The sequence below is a fragment of the Bos taurus genome, chromosome 5 (assembly GCF_002263795.3).
Source record: "Bos taurus isolate L1 Dominette 01449 registration number 42190680 breed Hereford chromosome 5, ARS-UCD2.0, whole genome shotgun sequence".
NCBI classification, from domain to species: Eukaryota; Metazoa; Chordata; class Mammalia; order Artiodactyla; family Bovidae; genus Bos; species Bos taurus.
In genome coordinates, this window is record NC_037332.1 from 116485481 (window position 1) to 116506317 (window position 20837).

At 46.4% G+C, this 20837-nt stretch overlaps 1 protein-coding gene across 5 annotated transcripts in view; it reads left to right on the top strand.

Annotated features, from left to right (window-relative positions):
* The window catches only part of PPARA (peroxisome proliferator activated receptor alpha), a 74898-nt gene that overhangs the window by 46566 nt on the left and 7495 nt on the right, over positions 1-20837 (top strand). For 4 of the 5 annotated variants that reach the window (XM_024991367.2, XM_005207472.5, NM_001034036.1 and 1 more), the window contains 4 exon segments: positions 5543-5703; positions 7351-7489; positions 8406-8608; positions 16361-16808. In XM_024991367.2, the coding sequence (XP_024847135.1) occupies positions 7477-7489; positions 8406-8608; positions 16361-16808 (664 nt within the window). In that variant the 5' untranslated portion in view covers positions 5543-5703; positions 7351-7476. 5 annotated transcript variants of the gene reach the window in all.

The window sequence follows — 20837 nt, forward strand, 5'->3', positions numbered from 1 at the left end:
GTGGTGTTTGTGACAGGGCGCGCACCATGGCAGAAAGGAAGAAAGGGAAGCTTACAGAAAGTGACCAGACACACGTCCTTGACTCTCGGCCACTGGCCGCTAAGGTGGTGGGTGTGTGGTCATCCATTTTTACTTCCCTCCAGTTCTCCTTATCATGGTTAGTTAAACCTTCTGATCATTTAGAATCATCTCATAATCCATAAAATCTTTGTCTCCTAGTTAGGCTTTTCATTGCTATTGTTACCAATTCATTTGAGAGATAAAATGATTTCTTATTTGTAAATTCGATTTTTCATCCTTGTCTCTAACGGCTGCCTTGGTGATATTTCTAAGTTATGTAAATTGCAGATTCGGGAGGGCCCTCTGTAAAATGTGTTCACGGGCAAATTTACACCTAGGAGATTGGACGGGTGAGACTGTTTGCTCTGCCAGTCTGTATTTCCTGCCCTACCCCCGTAGCTGGCTTTATTGACATAAAAACTTCACATATCCAAACAGTGCAATCAGATGCGCACACACACGGAGACTTGTGCAGCCATCTGCACAATCAAACGGCAGCCCCGGCACCCGAAGCCTACTTGTGCCCTCGTGTAGTCCCTCCCCTCACCATACCTCCCTCTCTCCCACAGCAACCGCTGGTCTGCTTTCTGTCTTCAGTCAGTTTGTATTTGCTAGAATTTTATATAGATGGAATCGTACCGCGTGTTCCCTTTTTACTCTAAGCCCTTTCACTCAGCCAAATTAGATTCATCTGCACTGACAGCGTGTATCAACAGTTCATCTTTTAAAATTCCCTGTCTGAGTTTACCATGGTCTGTTTATCCACACTGTTGATAAACGTTGGGTTGTGTCCAGGTCTTGGCTGTTACAGATGCAGCTGCAGGGAAGGTTCACGTACATACCTCTGTGTGAACGGTGCTCCCAGTTCTCTTGGGTAAATAGGAGTGGAAGGGATCATGTTCTTCTGCTTCTGTGCATGTTTTTTTTTTCTTTACAGTTTATTTTTAGATACCATACATTGTGGATTTTGTTGATGATGGATATTTTGTATTTACATAAATATTCTTAAGTCCTGTTCTGGGAGGCAGTTAAGTTTTAACGTGGAAAATGTTGATCCTTTCAGGTCCTGTGGTTAAGCTTTGTTAGATGGGCCCAGAGCAGTGCTGATTCTAGACGTAATTTGCCCCAGTTCTGAGGCAAAACCCTTTTGAGTGTTTTACCCAGGGTCCTGAGAATTCTGAGATACTCCATACTGTTCCTTCTAAGCATTTGAGGTTGCTCTTGGAGTATCTTTTCTTTATCTTCCTTTTTTTTTTGGCCACACCCCACGGCTTGCCAGATCTTAGTTTTTCTAACCAAAGACTGAATCTGAGCCCTTGGCAGTAAAAGCCCAGGGTCCTAACCACTGGACCACCAGGAAATCCCCTGGAGCATCTTTCCTTTTAGGCTCTCAGCTGATGAAGCAGACATTTATGTGTGCATACAAACCCACATATGTACACGTGTCTGTATTTCTATATACAGCTGTCTGTCTCTATGTTAAGGTGATATAAGTTCAAACAAATGTCTGTACCTCTAATCCACCACCTCATGGACCACTCTAGCCTCTTATTCTTATCTGTGAGCTCATACTCCAACAGTATCCACCATCCATCCATCCATCCACCATCCATCCATCCATCCACCATCCATCCATCCATCCATCCACCATCATTAAATGAACATTTAGTTTTTCATTTCCAGTGTAGTGCCTTCTACTTCTGCTTCACTGACTACGCCAAAGCCTCTGATTGTGTGGATCACAACAAACTCTGGAAAATTCTTCGAGATGGGAATACCAGACCACCTTACCTTCCTCCTGAGAAACCCGCATGCAGATCAAGAAGCAACAGTTAGAACCAGACATGGAACAACAGACTGGTTCCAGATTGGGAAAGGAGTACGTCAAGGCTGCTGTATATTGTCACCCTGCTTATTTAACTTATATACAGAGTATATCATGCGAAATGCTGGGCTGGATGAAGCACAAGCTGGAATCAAGATTGCCAGGAGAAATATCAATAATCTCAGATATGCAGATGATACCATGCTTATGGCAGAAAGCAAAGTGGAACTAAAGAGCCTCTTGATGAAAGTGAAAGGGGAGAGTAAAAAAGTTGGCTTAAAACTCAACATTCAAAGAACTAAGACCATAGCATCTGGTCCCATCACTTCATGGCAAATAGATGGGGAAACAATGGAAACAGTAACAGACTTTATTTTCTTGGGCTCCAAAATCACTGCAGATGGTGACTGCAGCCATGAAATTCAAACATGCTTGCTCCTTAGAAGAAAAGCTATGACAAAACTAGATAGCGTATTTAAAAGCAGAGACATTACTTTGCCTACATCAAAGTTATGGTTTTTTTCCAGCAGTCATGCACGGATGTGAGAGCTGGACAATAAAAAAAGGCTGAGCACTGAAGAATTGATGCCTTCAAACTGTGGTGTTGGAGAAGACTCTTGAGAGCCCCTTGGACTGCAAGGAGATCCAACCAGTGCATCCTAAAGGAGATCAGGCCTGACAATTCTTTGAAAGGACTGATGCTGAAGCTGCAACTTCAATACTTTGGCCACCTGATGTGAAGAACTGACTCACTGGAAAAGACCCTGATGCTGGGGAAGATTGAAGGCAGGAGAAGAAGGGGACGACAGAGGATGAGATGGCTGGATGGCATCACCGACTCGATAGACACCAGTTTGAGCAAGCTCCGGGAATTGGTGATGGACAGGGAAGCCTGGTGTGCTGCAGTCCATGGCGTCACAAAGAGTCAGACAGGACCGAACGACAGAACAGCAAGTGCAGGGGCCTCAGAACTGCTCCCCCAGGGCCCTGTGGGGACAACCTTACTGGCTCAGGACAATGACCAGGCGCAGTTCCCTTTTCCTCTGGACTCACAGACTCCGTGCATTTCCAAGGTCATGCAGGTGAACATCTTCATCAGCTTTCCTACAAATGCTTCCCACATTTGTGATATAGTTAGGTTGTATAATTGCATTCTGTGTTTCATTCTGGAGCCCCTGGACCTCCTCAATTATTTTTTTTATTTGCACACATTAAAGTTCACTCTGAACTGTAAAACTCTGTGGATTTTGACCAGTAAATAGGTCGTGTATTCACCATTACAATTTCATATGAATAGTTTCACCACCTTGAAAAAGCCACCGTGCTTCCCCCATTCAGCCCTGCCTCCCTCACCCCACTCCAGCTGCTGATCTTTTTACCACCGATAGCTCTGCCTTTCCCCAAATGTCAGATATTAAGAACCGCATATGTAGCCTTTAGGAACTGACCTTACCTATTGAGGGGCCTCTTGGCAATTAAGAATAAAGCTGCTACAGCGCTGTCCACAATAGCCGAGACGTGGAAACCTCCTAAACGTCCATCGACAGAGGAGTGGATAAAGAAGATGTGGTGCATATGTAGGTTCAATGGAATATCACTCAGCCATTACAAAAAAGAAGTGATTTTTCATTTTTCTCAGCCATTTGGAGCAACATGGATGCAACTGGAGATTTTCATACTAAGTAAGTCGTAAAGAGAGAGACCAATAGCATATGACATCAGCTATGGTGGAATCTAAAACTCGACCAGAAATGAGCATATTTACCAAACAGAGACACACAGAGATAGAGCGCAGACTTGGGGTTCCCAAGGGGGAGGAGTGGGGGAGGGGAGGATCGGGAGCTGGAATTCGCAGATGCAAACTGGTATATACGGGGTGGAAAAAAACACGGTCCTGCTGTGCAGCACGGGGACCCACGCTCAGTGTCTTGTGACGAACCGTAAAGGATCAGAATATACGTGTGTGACTGAGTCACTGTTCTGTACGGCAGCAACTAAACACAACACCGTAAAGCAACTATAAAGAATAAAGCTGCTGAAAACATTCACATGCAGGTTTCTGTGTGGACACACATTTTCAGATCACTTTTGTCCGTATTGTTACTGTCGTTCAGTCGCCAAGTCTGGTCCAACTCTTTGTGACCCCATGGACTGCAGGACACCAGGCCTCCCTGTCCATCACCAAGTCCCGGAGTTGACTCAAACTCATGTCCATCACGTCAGTGATGCCATCCAACCATCTCATCCTCTGTCGCCCCCTTCTCTTGCCTTCAGTCTTTCCCAGCATCAGGGTCTTTTCCAAAGAGTCAGTTCTTCGCATCAGGTGGCCAAAGTGTTGGAGCTTCAGCTTCAGCATCAGTCCTTCCAATGAATATTCAGGGTTGATTTCCTTTGCGATGGACTGGTTGGATCTCCTTGCAGTCCAAGGGGCTCTCAGGAGTCTCCTCCAGCACCATGTGCCAGTGTCTAGCAGTGTGATTCTTTAAGACTGTTTTGCTTCATAAGAAAGCGCCAAACGGCCTTTCAAAGCAGCTGCACCACTCTCTTCCTTAGAAGGAGAGCTTCTTTTCCTCCACCTCCTCACCATCATTCGATGGTGTCAGCTTTTTGGATTTTAGCAGTTCTGATAGCTGCACCGTGATGTCTCGTTGTTTTACTTCACAGTTGCCCAGCGACCATTGATGGGGGGCATGTTTTCATGTTCTTGCTTGCTCTCTGTGTCTTCTTCAGCCACATATCTATCCGGATCCTCTGTTTTTAATTGAGTTTTTAATTTCATTGCTATCGAGCTGTAAGACTCGTTCATGTATTTGGGATGCAGCTCTATTATTGCGGATGTGTTTTGCAAATAGCTTCTCCCAGTCTGTGGCTTGTCTTTTCATTTTCTTAACAGTGTCTTTTGCAGAGCAGGCGTTTTTAATTTTAAGAAAGCCCAACTTCTTTTTTTCTTGAGTTGTGCTTTTGGGTCGCCCTCATGGATTTTTATTGTCCTTCTGGTGCAATTTACTGAGTTAACAATTACAAAAGGGCTGGAAGGGAGGATGCAAAAAAAAAGCAACAAGTTCTGTGTGGGACACTTCAGTTTTTGGAATGAAGAATAAAGCTGCTGTGAGCATTCATGTGTATAGGCTGCTTGGGAAGTGGCCTTTTCTATGGGGCCGTGATTTGGTCCATTTTGTTTTGATTTTTATGAGTTAAAGGGTATAGTTGTTTTTTGTTTTTTTTCAGTTGGGGAGTCCCTGGCTAGGGGAGCTTCCAGATGTCCCCGCCCTGGTCGCTGTGGGAGGGCCGGGCCAGGGCTGACACAGGAAGGGAGCCCTACCCAGCAGCTGACGCCTCCCCAGTCAAAGCCCGGGGCGGTGGGGTGGCGGGGGTTGAGGGCGGGAGTGGTTAGGCGGGGATCGGATCCTCAGAAAGCTGGTCTGGGTGCTGGATGGAGGGCGGGAGTGGTTAGGCGGGGATCGGATCCTCAGAAAGCTGGTCTTGGTGCTGGATGGAGGGCGGGAGTGGTTAGGCGGGGATCGGATCCTCAGAAAGCTGGTCTGGGTGCTGGATGGAGGGCGGGAGTGGTTAGGCGGGGATGGATCCTCAGAAAGCTGGTCTGGGCGCTGGATGGTGAGAGCGCGGAAGCTCATAACCCGCCCCTTCCTTTCCTAGACACCCTGTCCCCCGCCTCGAGCCCCTCGTCCGTCTCCTACCCCGCGGTCCCTGGCAGCGCCGAGGAGTCATCCAGCATCGCCCTGAACATCGAGTGTAGGATCTGCGGGGACAAAGCCTCTGGCTACCACTACGGTGTCCACGCATGTGAGGGCTGCAAGGTACGGGGACCCTGGATGCGGAGAAAAGTGACCTTTCAGGGACCACGTGTGCTTCCCTTTATGTTATACACAAATGTTTGTCGTTAGTAAGAAAGATCTGCTAAAGGGCGTCCCTGGTGGCTCAGTGGCAAAGAATCCGCCTGCAGTGCAGGAGCCGCAGGAGACTCGGGCTCAGTCCCTGGGTGGGGAAGATCCCCTGGAGAAGGAAATGGCCACCCACTCCAGTATTGTTGCCTGGAAAATCCCATGGACAAGAAGAGCCCGGTGGGCTACAGTCCATGGGGTGACACAGAGTCAGACGCGACGGAAGTGACTTAGCACAAGCACGTTAAAGCTGTTGATCAGAAACTGACCCCAGTAACACGTTCATTTCTCTCTTTGGAAAGCCTGTGGTATATTGCTGGACTGCTCTTTATTCGCGATGTGGCAAGTGTGTTGTTTGAAGGAGAATGAACCACGTTAAGGCTGCTCCCTTCATGGCGACGCGAGGTCAGACAGCTTCCGCGCACATTCTCTCTGCATCGTCCTCAGAAGGCCGCGGAGGGCAGTGGTGGAGCCCGCAGCATGTGCCAGCCAAAGGCCAGAGCCCGGGCAGAGTCCTCCCCGATGCTGCGGCACGCCCCAGGGTGTCCTTTCTGCCGGGGCCCGTCCACCCGAACCGCGGGCCCCGCAGCGAGTGCCTTGCTCCTTGCAAAGCTGTCTTTCCACCGGGCCACGGCTTAGTCACCTTTGTTTACTTTGGGTTTTTTAAAAGTTGTTTCTCACTGGGTAAAGTTTAAGATGCTTTTATAAAGCAAGAAAGTTATTTACAACCAGCTGCTGCCGCCAAGTTGCTTCAGTCGTGTCCGACTCTGTGCAACCCCATAGACGGCAGCCCACCAGGCTCCCCGGTCCCTGGGATTCTCCAGGCAGAAACACTGGAGTGGGTTGCCATTTCCTTCTCCAATGCATGAAAGTGAAAAGTCAAAGTGAAGTCGCTCAGTCGTGTCGGACTCCTAGCGATCCCATAGACTGCAGCCTACCAGGCTCCTCCATCCATGGGATTTTCCAGGCAAGAGTACTGGAGTGGGGTGCCATTGCCTTCTCCATTTATAAGAAGCTAGCCTCCCTTTATTGTATAATCTTTATCTTTTAGAGAGTTTATATTCTCCCACAGAAATGCTTAGAACACTTTCATCACCCAAATGGACCTGTTCTCCAAGAAGAGAAAGTCACACTTGTAGAGTCTTAGCTGGGTGGGGTCACTCTTTGGGAGACTGTGTGCCTTCCCAGGTGAGGCGGTATTGGTATTACTTTGAATTTTGCCTCATTTTCTTACTTTTCCTTTTCCATGGAATGAAATTTCAAAATTTCAACCTGCCTCAATTATATCAGACTTAAAAAAAAAAATTATGAACTTTATGTTTTTATTTGCCCGGGCTGTGCTGCACATGGGATCTAGTTCCCCAACCAAGGATCAAACCCGTGCCCCCTGCACTGGGAGCTCAGTCTTAACCGGGGGAGTCCCTACATTCGACTTTTTAGATGAACCATGTCTCTACATTTAGTTCATCTTAAAAGAGACAGTAAGTGAACAAGAAGCGTGAATAAAGGAATGACGCTGATCATCAGTTCCTAGTCGTTAACAAACTGTATGTTAATCCACAGGGTTTCTTTAGGAGAACGATTCGGCTGAAGCTGGTGTATGACAAATGTGACCGTAGTTGCAAGATTCAGAAAAAGAATCGGAATAAGTGCCAATACTGTCGTTTCCACAAGTGCCTTTCAGTTGGGATGTCCCATAATGGTAGGTAAGGTTGTCTCTCAAACTTCACCCACCCATGCCTCCGTCTGCCTCCCTTGTGGGCTTGGAACGTGCTGTACTTTGAATGAATGTGCTGCAGCATTTAATATTCAGGTCATTTTGTAACACGAGAGCCTAAGAAAGTAAGTCTCAGAGGGCAGAAATCCAGTACAGCCCTTGGTGTTATGGTTAGAAACTTCAAATGGTGAAACTTGGATATAAGACTTTGCAAACACTTGGAAATCACAGAGATAATGTTCAGATCATATATATGAAGTGTGTGCCATTTCAAACATTTTACCATAAGTTTAATTATATTCAGTCATACTTTTATTTTAATTATTATTATTATTGGGTTTTTTTGGCCAAGCCATGTGGTATGTGGGATCCTTTCCCAACCAGGGGTCAAACCCACGCCCCCTGCATTGGAAGCATGGAGTCCTAACCACTGGGCCGCCAGGGAAGGCCCCCTACTTTTATTTTAAAACATGCCAATCACTACGTGAAAGTAAGTTTAAAATAATGTTCATAAGAGTTGCTCGTCTACCTTCTGAAAAAGAAAAAGGTAATAGTTAACTCCTTCTAAGGCTCACTTTCATCTCCTTGATTGAAAGGGTCAATTATACACTTAATGACATCAAGTGACCTTGAGCCCGTCCTATTGATGAAGTGAGTAATGGTGCTATTTTTGCTTTAACCTTTTGGTTTTGAAAGTCTAGGCTACGTGGAGTGTGAGCAGCATGCCCACCGCTCCACAGGGGGAAAGCTGAGCCGTGAAGTGTGTTCTGACTTCCTGCTGATGTTCGCCCACAGTTTGACCCGTAGTGTGAACTTTCCCTGCAGCTGTTAGTCATCACTCCCCGTTACGTCCTTCATTTCTCTGTTTCCCATGATTCCGTGTCTCCCCTCCGACCCCCAGCGATTCGTTTTGGACGAATGCCAAGATCTGAAAAAGCAAAATTGAAGGCAGAAATCCTTACGTGTGAGCATGACCTAGAAGATTCCGAAACCGCGGATCTCAAGTCTCTGGCCAAGAGGATTTACGAGGCCTACCTGAAGAACTTCAACATGAACAAGATCAAGGCCCGGGTCATCCTTGCCGGGAAGACCAACAACAACCCGGTGGGTGGCTCTGCTCTGTTAGTTACAGTCTGACGGGCTCCCTGGGCAACCTGTCAGCTAGAGTCGTGGCAGAGGGTGGAGGAAGTATGTTCTGAATGTTGGGAAAATAATATTTATCCCCGAGGCAAACGACAGACAATGCAATGGAAACATTTTCATTCAGAGACTGTGAAACTCAGCCTGACAGCAATTCCCATCCATTGATCCACCTCAACGCTCCCAGCAACCAAGTTAGTATAATGACTGTGTAATTAATGTGCCCCAAAACTCTGTTTAATAGTTTACCAGATTCTAGAGCTGTATCAGTGATTTTTTTTTAATCTCAGAAAATTAACCCATTCCCTTCTGACTCAGAATGTGCCCCTGTATCCTTGCTCCTAAAAAATACTCTGTCCTCACCAGTGTGCCCCATTCCTACCCACCCCTCATCTTTCCAGTAAGAAGCAAATGACATCTCCAGGCTTAGAAGGGGTCCTTTTGTTTTCAGTAACTTTATTTTTACTGTCTTTTGGACAGTTCTGGACCTTCTTGGGAGCAGCTAAGAATGCCCCTTGTGGGCGCTGACACTTGCCTGCCCAGCTTAGTGCCACCCGGCCCCCACCTGGCCCCCACCCCACAATGAGCCCAGCCTGTCTCCGTTATAGGACTGATCTCAGAGTGGCCTTCAAAGCGGGGCATGGCCCAAGGTTGGCAAATCAAGACGTTCTGCCTCTTCCCTACGAGCATGGTGCAACAGGTTTAATGTGTACTAATGAGTAGCTTGAAGCCATCCCTATTGGGAATTACAAGCTGGAACTTTTAGTCACAGGAAAATAAAGCATTTCACAAGCTGCTTACTTTCATGAACACACCCAGCCTCTTTTCTACTGAGTCTTTTCATTCTTTGGTGATTTCTCCAATGAAACAGGCTGAGGTACTTCAGAAGGGTTTGAGCTAACTCTCGTTAAATTGGTAAAGCTGTACCCAAGCTGGGCCAGCACAGACTCAATCCTTTCCACATCACGGGGGTGAAAGCAAAGTAACCTTTCACCTTTGAATTTCTACCCTGGAAATGATTGGTACAGCCCCGAGTTGTTGTCGTTCAGTCGCTAAATCATGTCCGACTCTTTGTGACCCCACGGACTGCAGCACACCAGGCTTTCCTGTCCTTCATCATCTCCCAGAGTTTGCTCACTCATGTCCATTGAGTCGGTGACACCATCCAACCATCTCATCCTCTGTCGTCCCCTTCTCTTCCTGCCTTCAATCTTTCCCAGCATCAGGGTCTTTCCAATGAGTCAGCTCTTCCCATCAGGTAGCCAAAGTATTGTAACTTCAGCCTCAGCATCAAGTCCTTCCAGCGAATAGTCAGGGTTGATTTCCTTTAGGATTGACTGGTTTGATCTTGTAGTCCAAATTTTTTATCTCTTTGAATCTTTTGAGATGTTGCCGAGATCTTCTACTTCTCCCTTGGGTTTTCAGAATGTAAAGCTAACTTATAAGTCATCTTTACTCTGAGCCGAACACTCTTCTTTAATATTAACTTGATTTCTGTAGAGTGTCTTTCCCATACCCCACTGAGGTCCACGAACTCCGAGGAGGAGCCCGTCATCCAAGGCCAGTGGGAACCTGGACAGCTGAGGACTGTCACACAGTGGCCTGGGGAGAGGAATCTGTGTTTTGGCCTCAAGGAAATAAATAATAGACAAGTAGTCTAGGATTGGGTTTCGCTGGATAGGAAAAATGGAGTTCAGGGTATGGCTAAGGGTCCATCGCCCGCTTCTGCCCCCACCTCCAAACCGCAGCATCACAGGTACCAATTTGAAAGGGAGTGTCCAGGGGACAGTCACTGCCTTTGATGACCCTGTGTGCTCCCAGGTGGGCTCACCTCCCGCCCATGCCCCATATACATGGAGACATGGCCCTTCCCCTGTCTCCCTGGCCTGCCCAGGGCATGCCAGAGCTTGGGGCATCCAGCTCGGGGCCACAGGCTCTGCTACTCCATCTGTGCTCAGACAGAGGTAGAGCTGCCCAGGCACGGTGGACCTTGCTGACACCCCCTGCCACCACACCCTGGGGTCTGGCCTGCTGTGCTACACTGAAATATTATACCTATAACTTCAGTTGTCAGTAGGCTGAAGAACACACTGTTTTATGTCGAGAAACGTGTAGTAAAACCTCATCAAGAGCTTATTAGATAATGTCATCCAAAGCGATTCTGCCAAATAACTCACAATTAAATTTCTCCTAAAAGATAGTGCTGCCTAAGTTTTCACAGAAAATGCTTTTTGAATGTGTTTCGGAAATGAACTCTTATAAGGAACATCATTGACACACATAGAACACTTCAGGTGTGAGCGGAAAAAAAGTAATGGATCAGTGAGGGGAGCCTTCTGGATTTGGCCCAGAGCGATTCGGGGTGGGTGCTTCCCAGATGGCAGTAGTGGTAAAGAAGCCACCTGCCCATGCAGGAGACCTAAAGAGACCAGGGTTTGATCCCTGGGTCAGGAAGGTCTCCTGGAGGAGGGCATGGCAGCCCACTCCAGTATTCTAGCCTGGAGAATTCCTTGGACAGAGGAGCCTGGCGGGCTACACTCCACAGGATTGCAAAGAGTCAGACATGACTGTAGGGACTTAGCATGCATGCCTGCACAGTTCTGAGGGGAAAGTGGGCAGCTTTCTGCCTTATGCTGTTTAAACTTTTTATGATGTGCTACATTGATTTGAAAGGACCACCTGTAGCATCAGTGGTACCCCACTCCAGTACTGTTGCCTGGAAAATCCCATGGATGGAGGAGCCTGGTAGGCTGCAGTCCATGGGGTCGCTAAGAGTCGGACACGACTGAGCGACTTCACTTTCACTTTCATTGATTTGAAATGACCACCTGTAACATCAGATATATTCATATTCAAGCTTGAGTAGAAAAGGCACATTCCAAAGTTAAATGAAAGCTTCCAGGACTTCTAAAATAGTCTAATGGAGAATAGTTCTCAATAAAGTTTGGCAAACTTTCAAGGGTCTTACTCTACAATTTCTCTTTGGCTGTAATAAACATGGTTTTAAATGTTCGCACTTGTTTTGAATCCAAATGGTTTCTAATTTTGCCTGTTAATGAGGCCTGCCTTCTAAAACCCAACTGATAATTTTATAAAAATGAAATACTCGTTACGATCGAAGTCTTCGTTTATGAGAGAATATTTCATGTAAAACCAGTCCAGGGCTGGCGTCCTGGCTGTGTGTCCTGTCTCACACCGCCCCCCGCTTAGCGGGCCCTGCGCTGGGGTTTCATGCTCTCTGTCACTGTCTTGAAAGTCTTAATTGCTTCTGAGTAAGTGACTGGCATGTTGCACTGGGCCCTGAAAATTATGTAGCCAGTCTATGCTAGTCCTATGAAATGTCTTACCAATAATAATAATAGGCATTCTGCAGTCAAACAGTTCTTTTTTTTTTTTTAATAAATTTTTTTAGCAGGTGATTTCTGTTTTAAAAAAATACTTATTTGGCTGCATCGGGTCTTAGTTGAGACGTGAGATCTTTCGTTGTGACTCACAGACTCTAGTTTGGGCTTAGTGGCGTGGGATGTGGGATCTTAGTTCCCCGACCAGGGATTGAACTGGCGTCCCCTGCATGGCAAAGCCTTAACCGCTGGACCACCAGGGAAGTCCCTAACCCCAGTCTTAAAGGTGGACAGTGTACACTCAGTATTCTTAAAGATGGACAGTGTACACTCAGTATGTTAAAGATGGACAGTGTACACTCAGTATGTTAAAGATGGACAGTGTACACTCAGTATTCTTAAAGATGGACAGTGTACACTCAGTATTCTTAAAGATGGACAGTGTACACTCATTATTCTTAAAGATGGACAGTGTACACTCAGTATTCTTAAAGATGGACAGTGTACACTCAGTATGTTAAAGATGGACAGTGTACACTCAGTATTCTTAAAGATGGACAGTGTACACTCATTATGTTAAAGATGGACAGTGTACACTCAGTATTCTTAAAGATGGACAGTGTACACTCAGTATTCTTAAAGGTGGACAGTGTACACTCAGTATGTTAAAGATGGACAGTGTACACTCATTATTCTTAAAGATGGACAGTGTACACTCAGTATTCTTAAAGATGGACAGTGTACACTCATTATGTTAAAGATGGACAGTGTACACTCATTATTCTTAAAGATGGACAGTGTACACTCAGTATTCTTAAAGATGGACAGTGTACACTCAGTATTCTTAAAGGTGGACAGTGTACACTCATTATGTTAAAGATGGACAGTGTACACTCAGTATTCTTAAAGATGGACAGTGTACACTCAGTATTCTTAAAGATGGACAGTGTACACTCAGTATTCTTAAAGATGGACAGTGTACACTCAGTATTCTTAAAGATGGACAGTGTACACTCATTATGTTAAAGATGGACAGTGTACACTCATTATTCTTAAAGATGGACAGTGTACACTCAGTATTCTTAAAGATGGACAGTGTACACTCATTATGTTAAAGATGGACAGTGTACACTCAGTATTCTTAAAGATGGACAGTGTACACTCAGTATTCTTAAAGATGGACAGTGTACACTCATTATTCTTAAAGATGGACAGTGTACACTCATTATTCTTAAAGATGGACAGTGTACACTCAGTATTCTTAAAGATGGACAGTGTACACTCAGTATTCTTAAAGATGGACAGTGTACACTCATTATTCTTAAAGATGGACAGTGTACACTCAGTATTCTTAAAGATGGACAGTGTACACTCATTATGTTAAAGATGGACAGTGTACACTCATTATTCTTAAAGATGGACAGTGTACACTCAGTATTCTTAAAGATGGACAGTGTACACTCATTATGTTAAAGATGGACAGTGTGCACTCATTATTCTTAAAGATGGACAGTGTACACTCAGTATTCTTAAAGATGGACAGTGTACACTCATTATTCTTAAAGATGGACAGTGTACACTCATTATGTTAAAGACGCTGGCAGGACCTAACTTCATTTAGCTCAGTGTTTTTCCAGTTTTTTTTTTTAACAACAAAACTCATTAAAAAAAAAATTCATTGAACATTTTTATTTCTGCTGAATGTGCTTTTAAAAAGTCAGTGATCTGCATAAAGTCGAGGTGGCCTTATATTGTATTTTCTGCAATTGAGGCAACACTGCCATCTATTCTTTAAAAATATTTCTCTAGTCCACTTTAAATCTGAGCTCCAACTTCATAGAAACTGCCCCCAAACTTTCCCCCCAAAATGGTCAACCTGGCCTGCTTTTAAAGTCTTTGGGAAAAGATAGTTTTAGTCTTTCTCCATCAAACTGGAGATTGCTAGAAATTTGGCTTTAAGTTTTGTATTCAGGATGTTTGCAGTCCTACACAGATAATTTAAAAAATATTTCCTTGCCTCAGATGCGAAATCAGATCCTTTTTTTTTTTTTGGTCCAAGACTATCTTGCGAATGCTGTTTAGACATTTCAAAGACAGTGCGTCAGATTACCCCAGCACCTCCGCCTTTGTGCCAGGGACACCCCACAGGTGCCCTGCAAGTGGCTCATCCCGATGCTCGTGAGCCCAGACAGGGCACGCGTCATGCCGTGGGGCCCGGAGGCTCTGTCAGTGATGCGATCTGCCCACTTGCAGAGTGGTTCTTAAAATCACTGGGCTGCTCGTCCACTCAGTGCTTGTCCAGCGGGGACTGAACCTAACGCCTCAGCCTGCTTCCTCACCGGCCTGCAGAAGAGCCAGCGAGCTCCCTCGGAGGCTGCCATTTCTCCTGCTCCGCATGAAGGTCGGGCCACATTTCAGCTGCAGTGTTTTCTGTGCCCGTTTTCCCAAGACCCACCAGAGACACCATCTCTTCTGAGCACACTGCTCCAGGTCCATGACCCACCATCTCGTCTGTCCTCCACTGTGTTAGCCGCTCAGTCGTGGCTGACTCTTTGTAACCCCTTGGACTGTAGCCCGCCAGGCTCCTCTGCCCACAGGATTTTCCAGGCAAGAACAGTGGAGTGAGTTGCCATTCCCTTTTCCAGAGGATCTTCCCAGCCCAGGGATCGGACCCGGGTGTCCCGTATTCAAGGCAGATTCTTTACCATCTGAGCCACCGGGGAAGCCCCTAGATCTTTCTAAAATGATAGGACCGGTGGGTCTAGATGCTCATGGTAAGGCCACGTTTAGGGAGCTGCCGCAAGCGTTTGGAGCTTGTAGAGACTGTCTCAGCATGTGGAGCAGTGGTGGGGAGATTTCAGTCTCCTGCACCAGGAAAGGGGGTCCTGTGAGGCTTTCCGGTTTATCCCTAGAGAGAAAGGGTTTAACAGTGCTTGTTCATTCACTTCTACACCGATAGCCAACTTTCTGAGTTACATTTATTTACATGCGAAATTTATTCATTCAATAGTGTTGGATAAGGATGGTTATCCCTAACGTTCATAAAATGGAAAAACTAAGAATTACTGTATGAATAATATCCCTGGAGGAGGGCATGGCAACCCACTCCAGTATTCTTGCCTAGAGAATCCCATGGACAAGAGGAGCCTGGCGGGGCTATGGTCCATGGGGTCGCAAAGAGTTGGGTACGACTGAATCCACTTAGTACGCAGGCATGTAACGAATAATTTACCAAGTGAAAGTGAAGTCGCTCAGTCGTGTCCAACTCTTTGCAACTCTATGGACTGTAGCCCACCAGGTTCCTCCATCCGTGGGATTTTACAGGCAAGAATACTGGAGTGGGTTGCCATTTCCCTCTCCAGGGGATCTTCCTGATCCAGGGATCAAACCTGGGTTTCCTGCATTGCAGGCAGATTCTTTACTGTCTGAACCACCAGGAAATCCCAACTTACCAAAAGTTCATAGTTAAAATAGAACATATTCCCCAGTGATCAGTGACTATGATCATTTCATTTGTTTTATCACTTTTCATTGATTTAAATATGACTTTGCCAAAATAAATACTAGGATTTGGTTTTTTTTAGAGTCTCTGAAATAAATGAACCATTATTGTTTATAGCTCAGGGCCTGAAGCCCTTGTAGCTCAGGGCTTCCCTTGTAGCGAAGTCGGTAAAGAATCTCCCAGCAATGTAGGAGACCTGGGTTCGATTCCTGGGTGGGAAGATCCCCTGGAGAAGGAAATGGCAACCCACTCCAGTATTCTTGCCTGGAGAATCCCATGGACAGAGGAGCCTGGTGGGCTACAGTCCATGGGGTCGCAAGGGTAGGGCACAACTTAGCAACTAAACCACCACCACCATTGTTTATAGAAAAAAAAGAATTATTGTAATGATTGGCTATTGCAGTAGTATTTGGGAATCCAGAGAAAATTATCAAACATTTAGAGTGGTTTGCTAATATTCTCTTTCTTGTGAGCTTTATTGCCAAAATCAGTACTTTGCTTTGTTGCTGTTGGCTGTGCTGCAAGGCATGCAGGATCTTAGTTCCCTGACCAGGGATCGAACCCGCGCCCAAAGCAGTGGAATCATGGAATCCTAACCACTGGACCGCCAGGGAAGTCCTTCACTTCCTTAGCAATGAAATCCCCCCCAGTTCCAGGCGATGACGCTGACTATCTTTCTGATGTATATTGTCCTCTGTTAAATGTCTTTTTATCCCCAGCTAATTTTGAGGTGGTTTAAGGACGGAGACTGTGTTTTGTACATACTTTGATTCTCAGGCGGCTGAACTACAGTGACTACCCATCAGTTTCATGATAATTAAGAAGACACCTTGTCACCAGTCATCCAACTTATTCCAGTGTCTTTGTTTCCAGCCTTTCGTCATCCACGACATGGAGACGCTGTGTATGGCCGAGAAGACGCTGGTGGCCAAGCTGGTGGCCAACGGCATCCAGAACAAGGAGGCGGAGGTCCGCATTTTCCACTGCTGCCAGTGCACGTCCGTGGAGACCGTCACCGAGCTCACGGAGTTTGCCAAGTCCATCCCTGGGTTTGCAAACTTGGACTTGAATGACCAAGTCACTCTGCTGAAGTATGGAGTTTACGAAGCCATATTTGCGATGCTGTCTTCTGTGATGAATAAAGATGGGATGTTGGTAGCCTACGGGAATGGCTTCATAACCCGTGAATTCCTTAAAAGCCTAAGAAAACCCTTCTGTGATATCATGGAACCCAAGTTCGACTTTGCAATGAAGTTCAATGCACTGGAGCTGGACGACAGTGATATTTCCCTCTTTGTGGCTGCTATCATTTGCTGTGGAGGTAAGTTGCTGATTTCGCATCGGTGCCAGGGCACTTATGGCCTCCTGTCTCGAGAACCCAGCAGCGGTAAATCCGATGTGAGTGGCATGGAGCCACCGCTGGGGGCAGGTGGGGAGGGCGTCCGAACTCCCACAGTGACACTGACCAGGATTCAGTGAGAATGAGATCTGTGTCGGATCATATTGTAGCAAAGGTAATTTTTCCAGTTTCAGAGCTTTAACTTTTTATTTTTAACAATTCTTATTTTATACTGGAGTATAATTGGCTTACAGTGTTGTTAGTTTCAGGTGTATACACGTACGTCTGTTCTTTTTCAGATTACTTTCCCATTTAGGTGGTTACAGAATAAGAGTCCCCTGTGCCGCACAGGAGGTCTCTGTTGATTATTTTATGTATGGCAGTGTCTTCATGTTACTTTATATAAAACACATTATCCACCTACCAAACAGGAGATGTGGGTTCAATCCCTGGGTCAGGAAGGTCCCACAGAGAAGGAAATGGCAACCCAGAGGAGCCTCTTGGGCTACAGTTCACGGGGTCACAGAAGAACTGGGCATGGCCGAGTGGTTGAGTGACAAGACAACAGCACATTTGTAAAGTAGTGATATGTCCCATTTGTAACTACAGAAATACATATTTTATTTATAACAGGATGTAATATATCAGGGCTTTCTTGGTGGCTCAGACAGCAAAGAGTCCGCTGGCAATGCAGGAGACCTGGGTTTGATCCCTGGGTCAGGAAGTAATAAAATATATCAGGTGGCATTTTCCTGGTGGCTCAGCTGTGAAGAATCCATTTGTCAATGCAGGAGATGCAGGTTTGATCCCTCGGTTGGGAAGATCCCTGGAGAAGGAAATGGCAACCCACTCCAGTATTCTTGCCTGGAAAATCCTATGGACAGAGGAGCCTGGCGGGCTACAGTCCACGGGGTTGCAAAGAGTCGGGCGTGACTGAGCGACTAAACAACAAAATATATTAGGGATCGTTAATATTTAGTGATATTTCTTATTATCACGGGCTTCCCTTGTGGCTCAGCTGGTAAAGAATCCGCCTGCAATGTGGGAGACCTGGGTTTTATCCCTGGGTTGGGAAGATCCCCTGGAGAAGGAAAAGGCTACCCACTCCAGTATTCTGGCCTGGAGAATTCCATGGACTGTAGAGTCCATGGGGTCGTAAGGAGTCGGACACGACTAAGTGACTTTCACTTTCATTACATCATACCCACTATTATATATCAGATATAATTGTAGTAATATTACAATGTATATGTGTTATAATAACACCATCATATTCAGTCAGCCCTCCATACTCATCTGCACCTGCAGAGTCAACCGTGGATGGAAAACATGCAGAAAAAAAAATTCCAGAAGGTTCCAAAAAACAAAACTTCAATTTGCCACACACTGGCAACTGTTTGTATACTGTTCACGCTGCCTGAGGCATTACAGGTGATCTAGAGGTGATGCAATATGTTTGGGAGGATGTGCACGGGTTACATGCCGTTTTGTGTCAGGGGCTTGAGCTTTCGTGGCTTTGGGTGTTTCAGTTCAGTTCAGTCTCTCAGTCGTGTCCGACTCTTTGCGACCCTATGAACCGCAGCACGCCAGGCCGCCCTGTCCATCACCAACTCCCGGAGCTTGCTCAAACTCATGTCCATTGAGTCAGTAATGCCATCCAACCATCTCATCCTCTGTTGTCCCCTCCTCCTCCCGCCCTCAATCTTTCCCAGCATCAGGGTCTTTTCAAATGAGTCAGCTCTTTGCTTCAGGTGGCCAAAGTATTGGAGTTTCAGCTTCAACATCAGTCCTTCCAATGAACACCCAGGACTGATCTCCTTTAGGATGGACTGGTTGGAAATCCTAGCAGTCCAAGGGACTCTCAAGGGGTCCTGGAACAATCTGCACAGATACTGTGGGATGACCGTGTTATAACTGTTATCATAATCTTGTATCCACGTTGCAGACAGTATTCTATAAAGTGCCACATGGATGTTAGTCCAGTTGCTGTCTGTATTGGTGTACTTATGCAATTTCATAATGAAAAACATAAGCAGTTAGCTAACAGGTATGACTGCACAGTATGCTTTGCCAGAGGAAATGGATTCCAGTGAAGGAAAACCTGGGCCTCTGTATGGGGAGCTGGCTCTGCAGATTTTTGGCTCAGCCTTACGTTCCTTTAAATAGCCCTGTCCTGGGTCTAAGAAGGTCATCCCTCTACTGTACTCGGCTGACCCAACACAGCCACAAGGGAGAGCCACGGGGCCACTGCTGCCTGAAGCTGTAGTGCCCCCGTGAGTCCCTCACTCGCAGAATTGAGGCTGGCCGCAGTGGCCCCAACTCCAGACACGGAGCTGGATGAGGTCTGTCCCTCTGGCCATCTAGCTGGGCACAGTCAGTGGAGGTAAAATGCACTGAGTGGCAGGGCAACCGTATGTAATCTGCCACCGTCCTTTGCATGCTCAAGAGGCAGTGTGGTGGGGAAAGTGATGCATGACTGTTTATATAAGTAGTGTGACCACAGTTTTATAAAAGAAATTATAATCAGATCAGAAAAATATCTGGTGAGACATATATGAAATCTGTATGATGGGGCTACAATTATGAAGTGGGATTCACTTATTACTCTTTTAAAACTTCTCTCTTTAAAAACCTAATATTTATTTTACAATCCACCCCCCTCCAAAAAAATGATAAGTCCACATTGTGAGCAACACTTCTGAAAATCATAGTGATGTGTGGGATTCTAAAGAGAGCACTGCCTGTTGAGTATGCATGGCGGGGGCTGATCTTTCTGGATCAAGGGAAGGATGCATGGTCTGAGCTGTCCCCGGTGCCTGGTCCCCGTGTCTGAGCCAACCTGGGGAGGTCACCTGGTGTCCACCCCACTTTTCCTGGTTCAAGCCTCACACGTCCCCTCTCCAGGTGTCCTCAGCCCCCTCTCCAGCCTGTATCCATCCCCTCATTCCTTTCTGGCTCCACCTACTTTTTGTCTGATTTATATTAGAAGGTGGGCTTCTCAGATGGCACAGTGGTAAAGAATTTGCCTGCTAATGCAAGAAACATGAGACACGGGTTCAAGCCCTAGGTCAGGAACACCCCCTGGGGAAGGAAATGGTAACCCACTCCAGTAATCTTGCCTGGGAAATCCCATGGACAGAGGAGCCTGGCGGGCTACAGTCCATGGGGTTGCAAAGAGTTGGACGCGACTGAGCACACACACTCACACACTCAGAAGGTACCTGTAACGGTGCTCTATACCACATTAAACCTATGTGGAGCATAATCACACTCCTTAAATGTTGTTGAAACGGAGTACCTAAGAAGATGTAGGAAGAAGGGTATTGTTTTCCATATTAGGCACAAGTAGCTTGTGTGTATAGCTGCTACTCCTAATGTTGTGGGAGTTTCCCCCTGACAGGCGGTCATCGGATAAACTCTAGATGAAGCAGCCACCCTGTACGGTAGCCAGTGGTTTTCAGGTCACAGAAATACTGAGAGGGACCTCCTTTGTGGTCCAGCAGCTAAGGCTCCTCGAGGCCAGTGGAGAGGGCCCAGGGTCGATCCCAGATCAGGGAACTAGATCCCACATGTCCCAGTGAAGATGGAAGATCCCGTGAGCTGCAGGCACGACCTGGTACAGCCAAATAAATAAAATACATTTTAAAAAAGAAAAGAAATACTTAGGAACGAGTATTCCTCCTGTCCGGAGAAGGCAATGGCACCCCACTCCAGGACTCTTGCCTGGAAAATCCCATGGACGGAGGAGCCTGGTGGGCTGCAGTCCGTGGGGTCGCTAAGAGTCAGACATGACTGAGCGACTTCACTTTCACTTTTCACTTTCATGCATTGGAGAAGGAAATGGCAACCCACTCCAGTGTTCTTGCCTGGAGAATCCCAGGGACGGGGGAGCCTGGTGGGCTGCCGTCTCTGGGGTTGCACAGAGTCGGACACGACTGAAGCGACTTAGCAGTAGCAGCATTCCTCCTGTCTGTCCCAGGCCCAGCGATTTGGGGAAAATGTAGCTCTGTC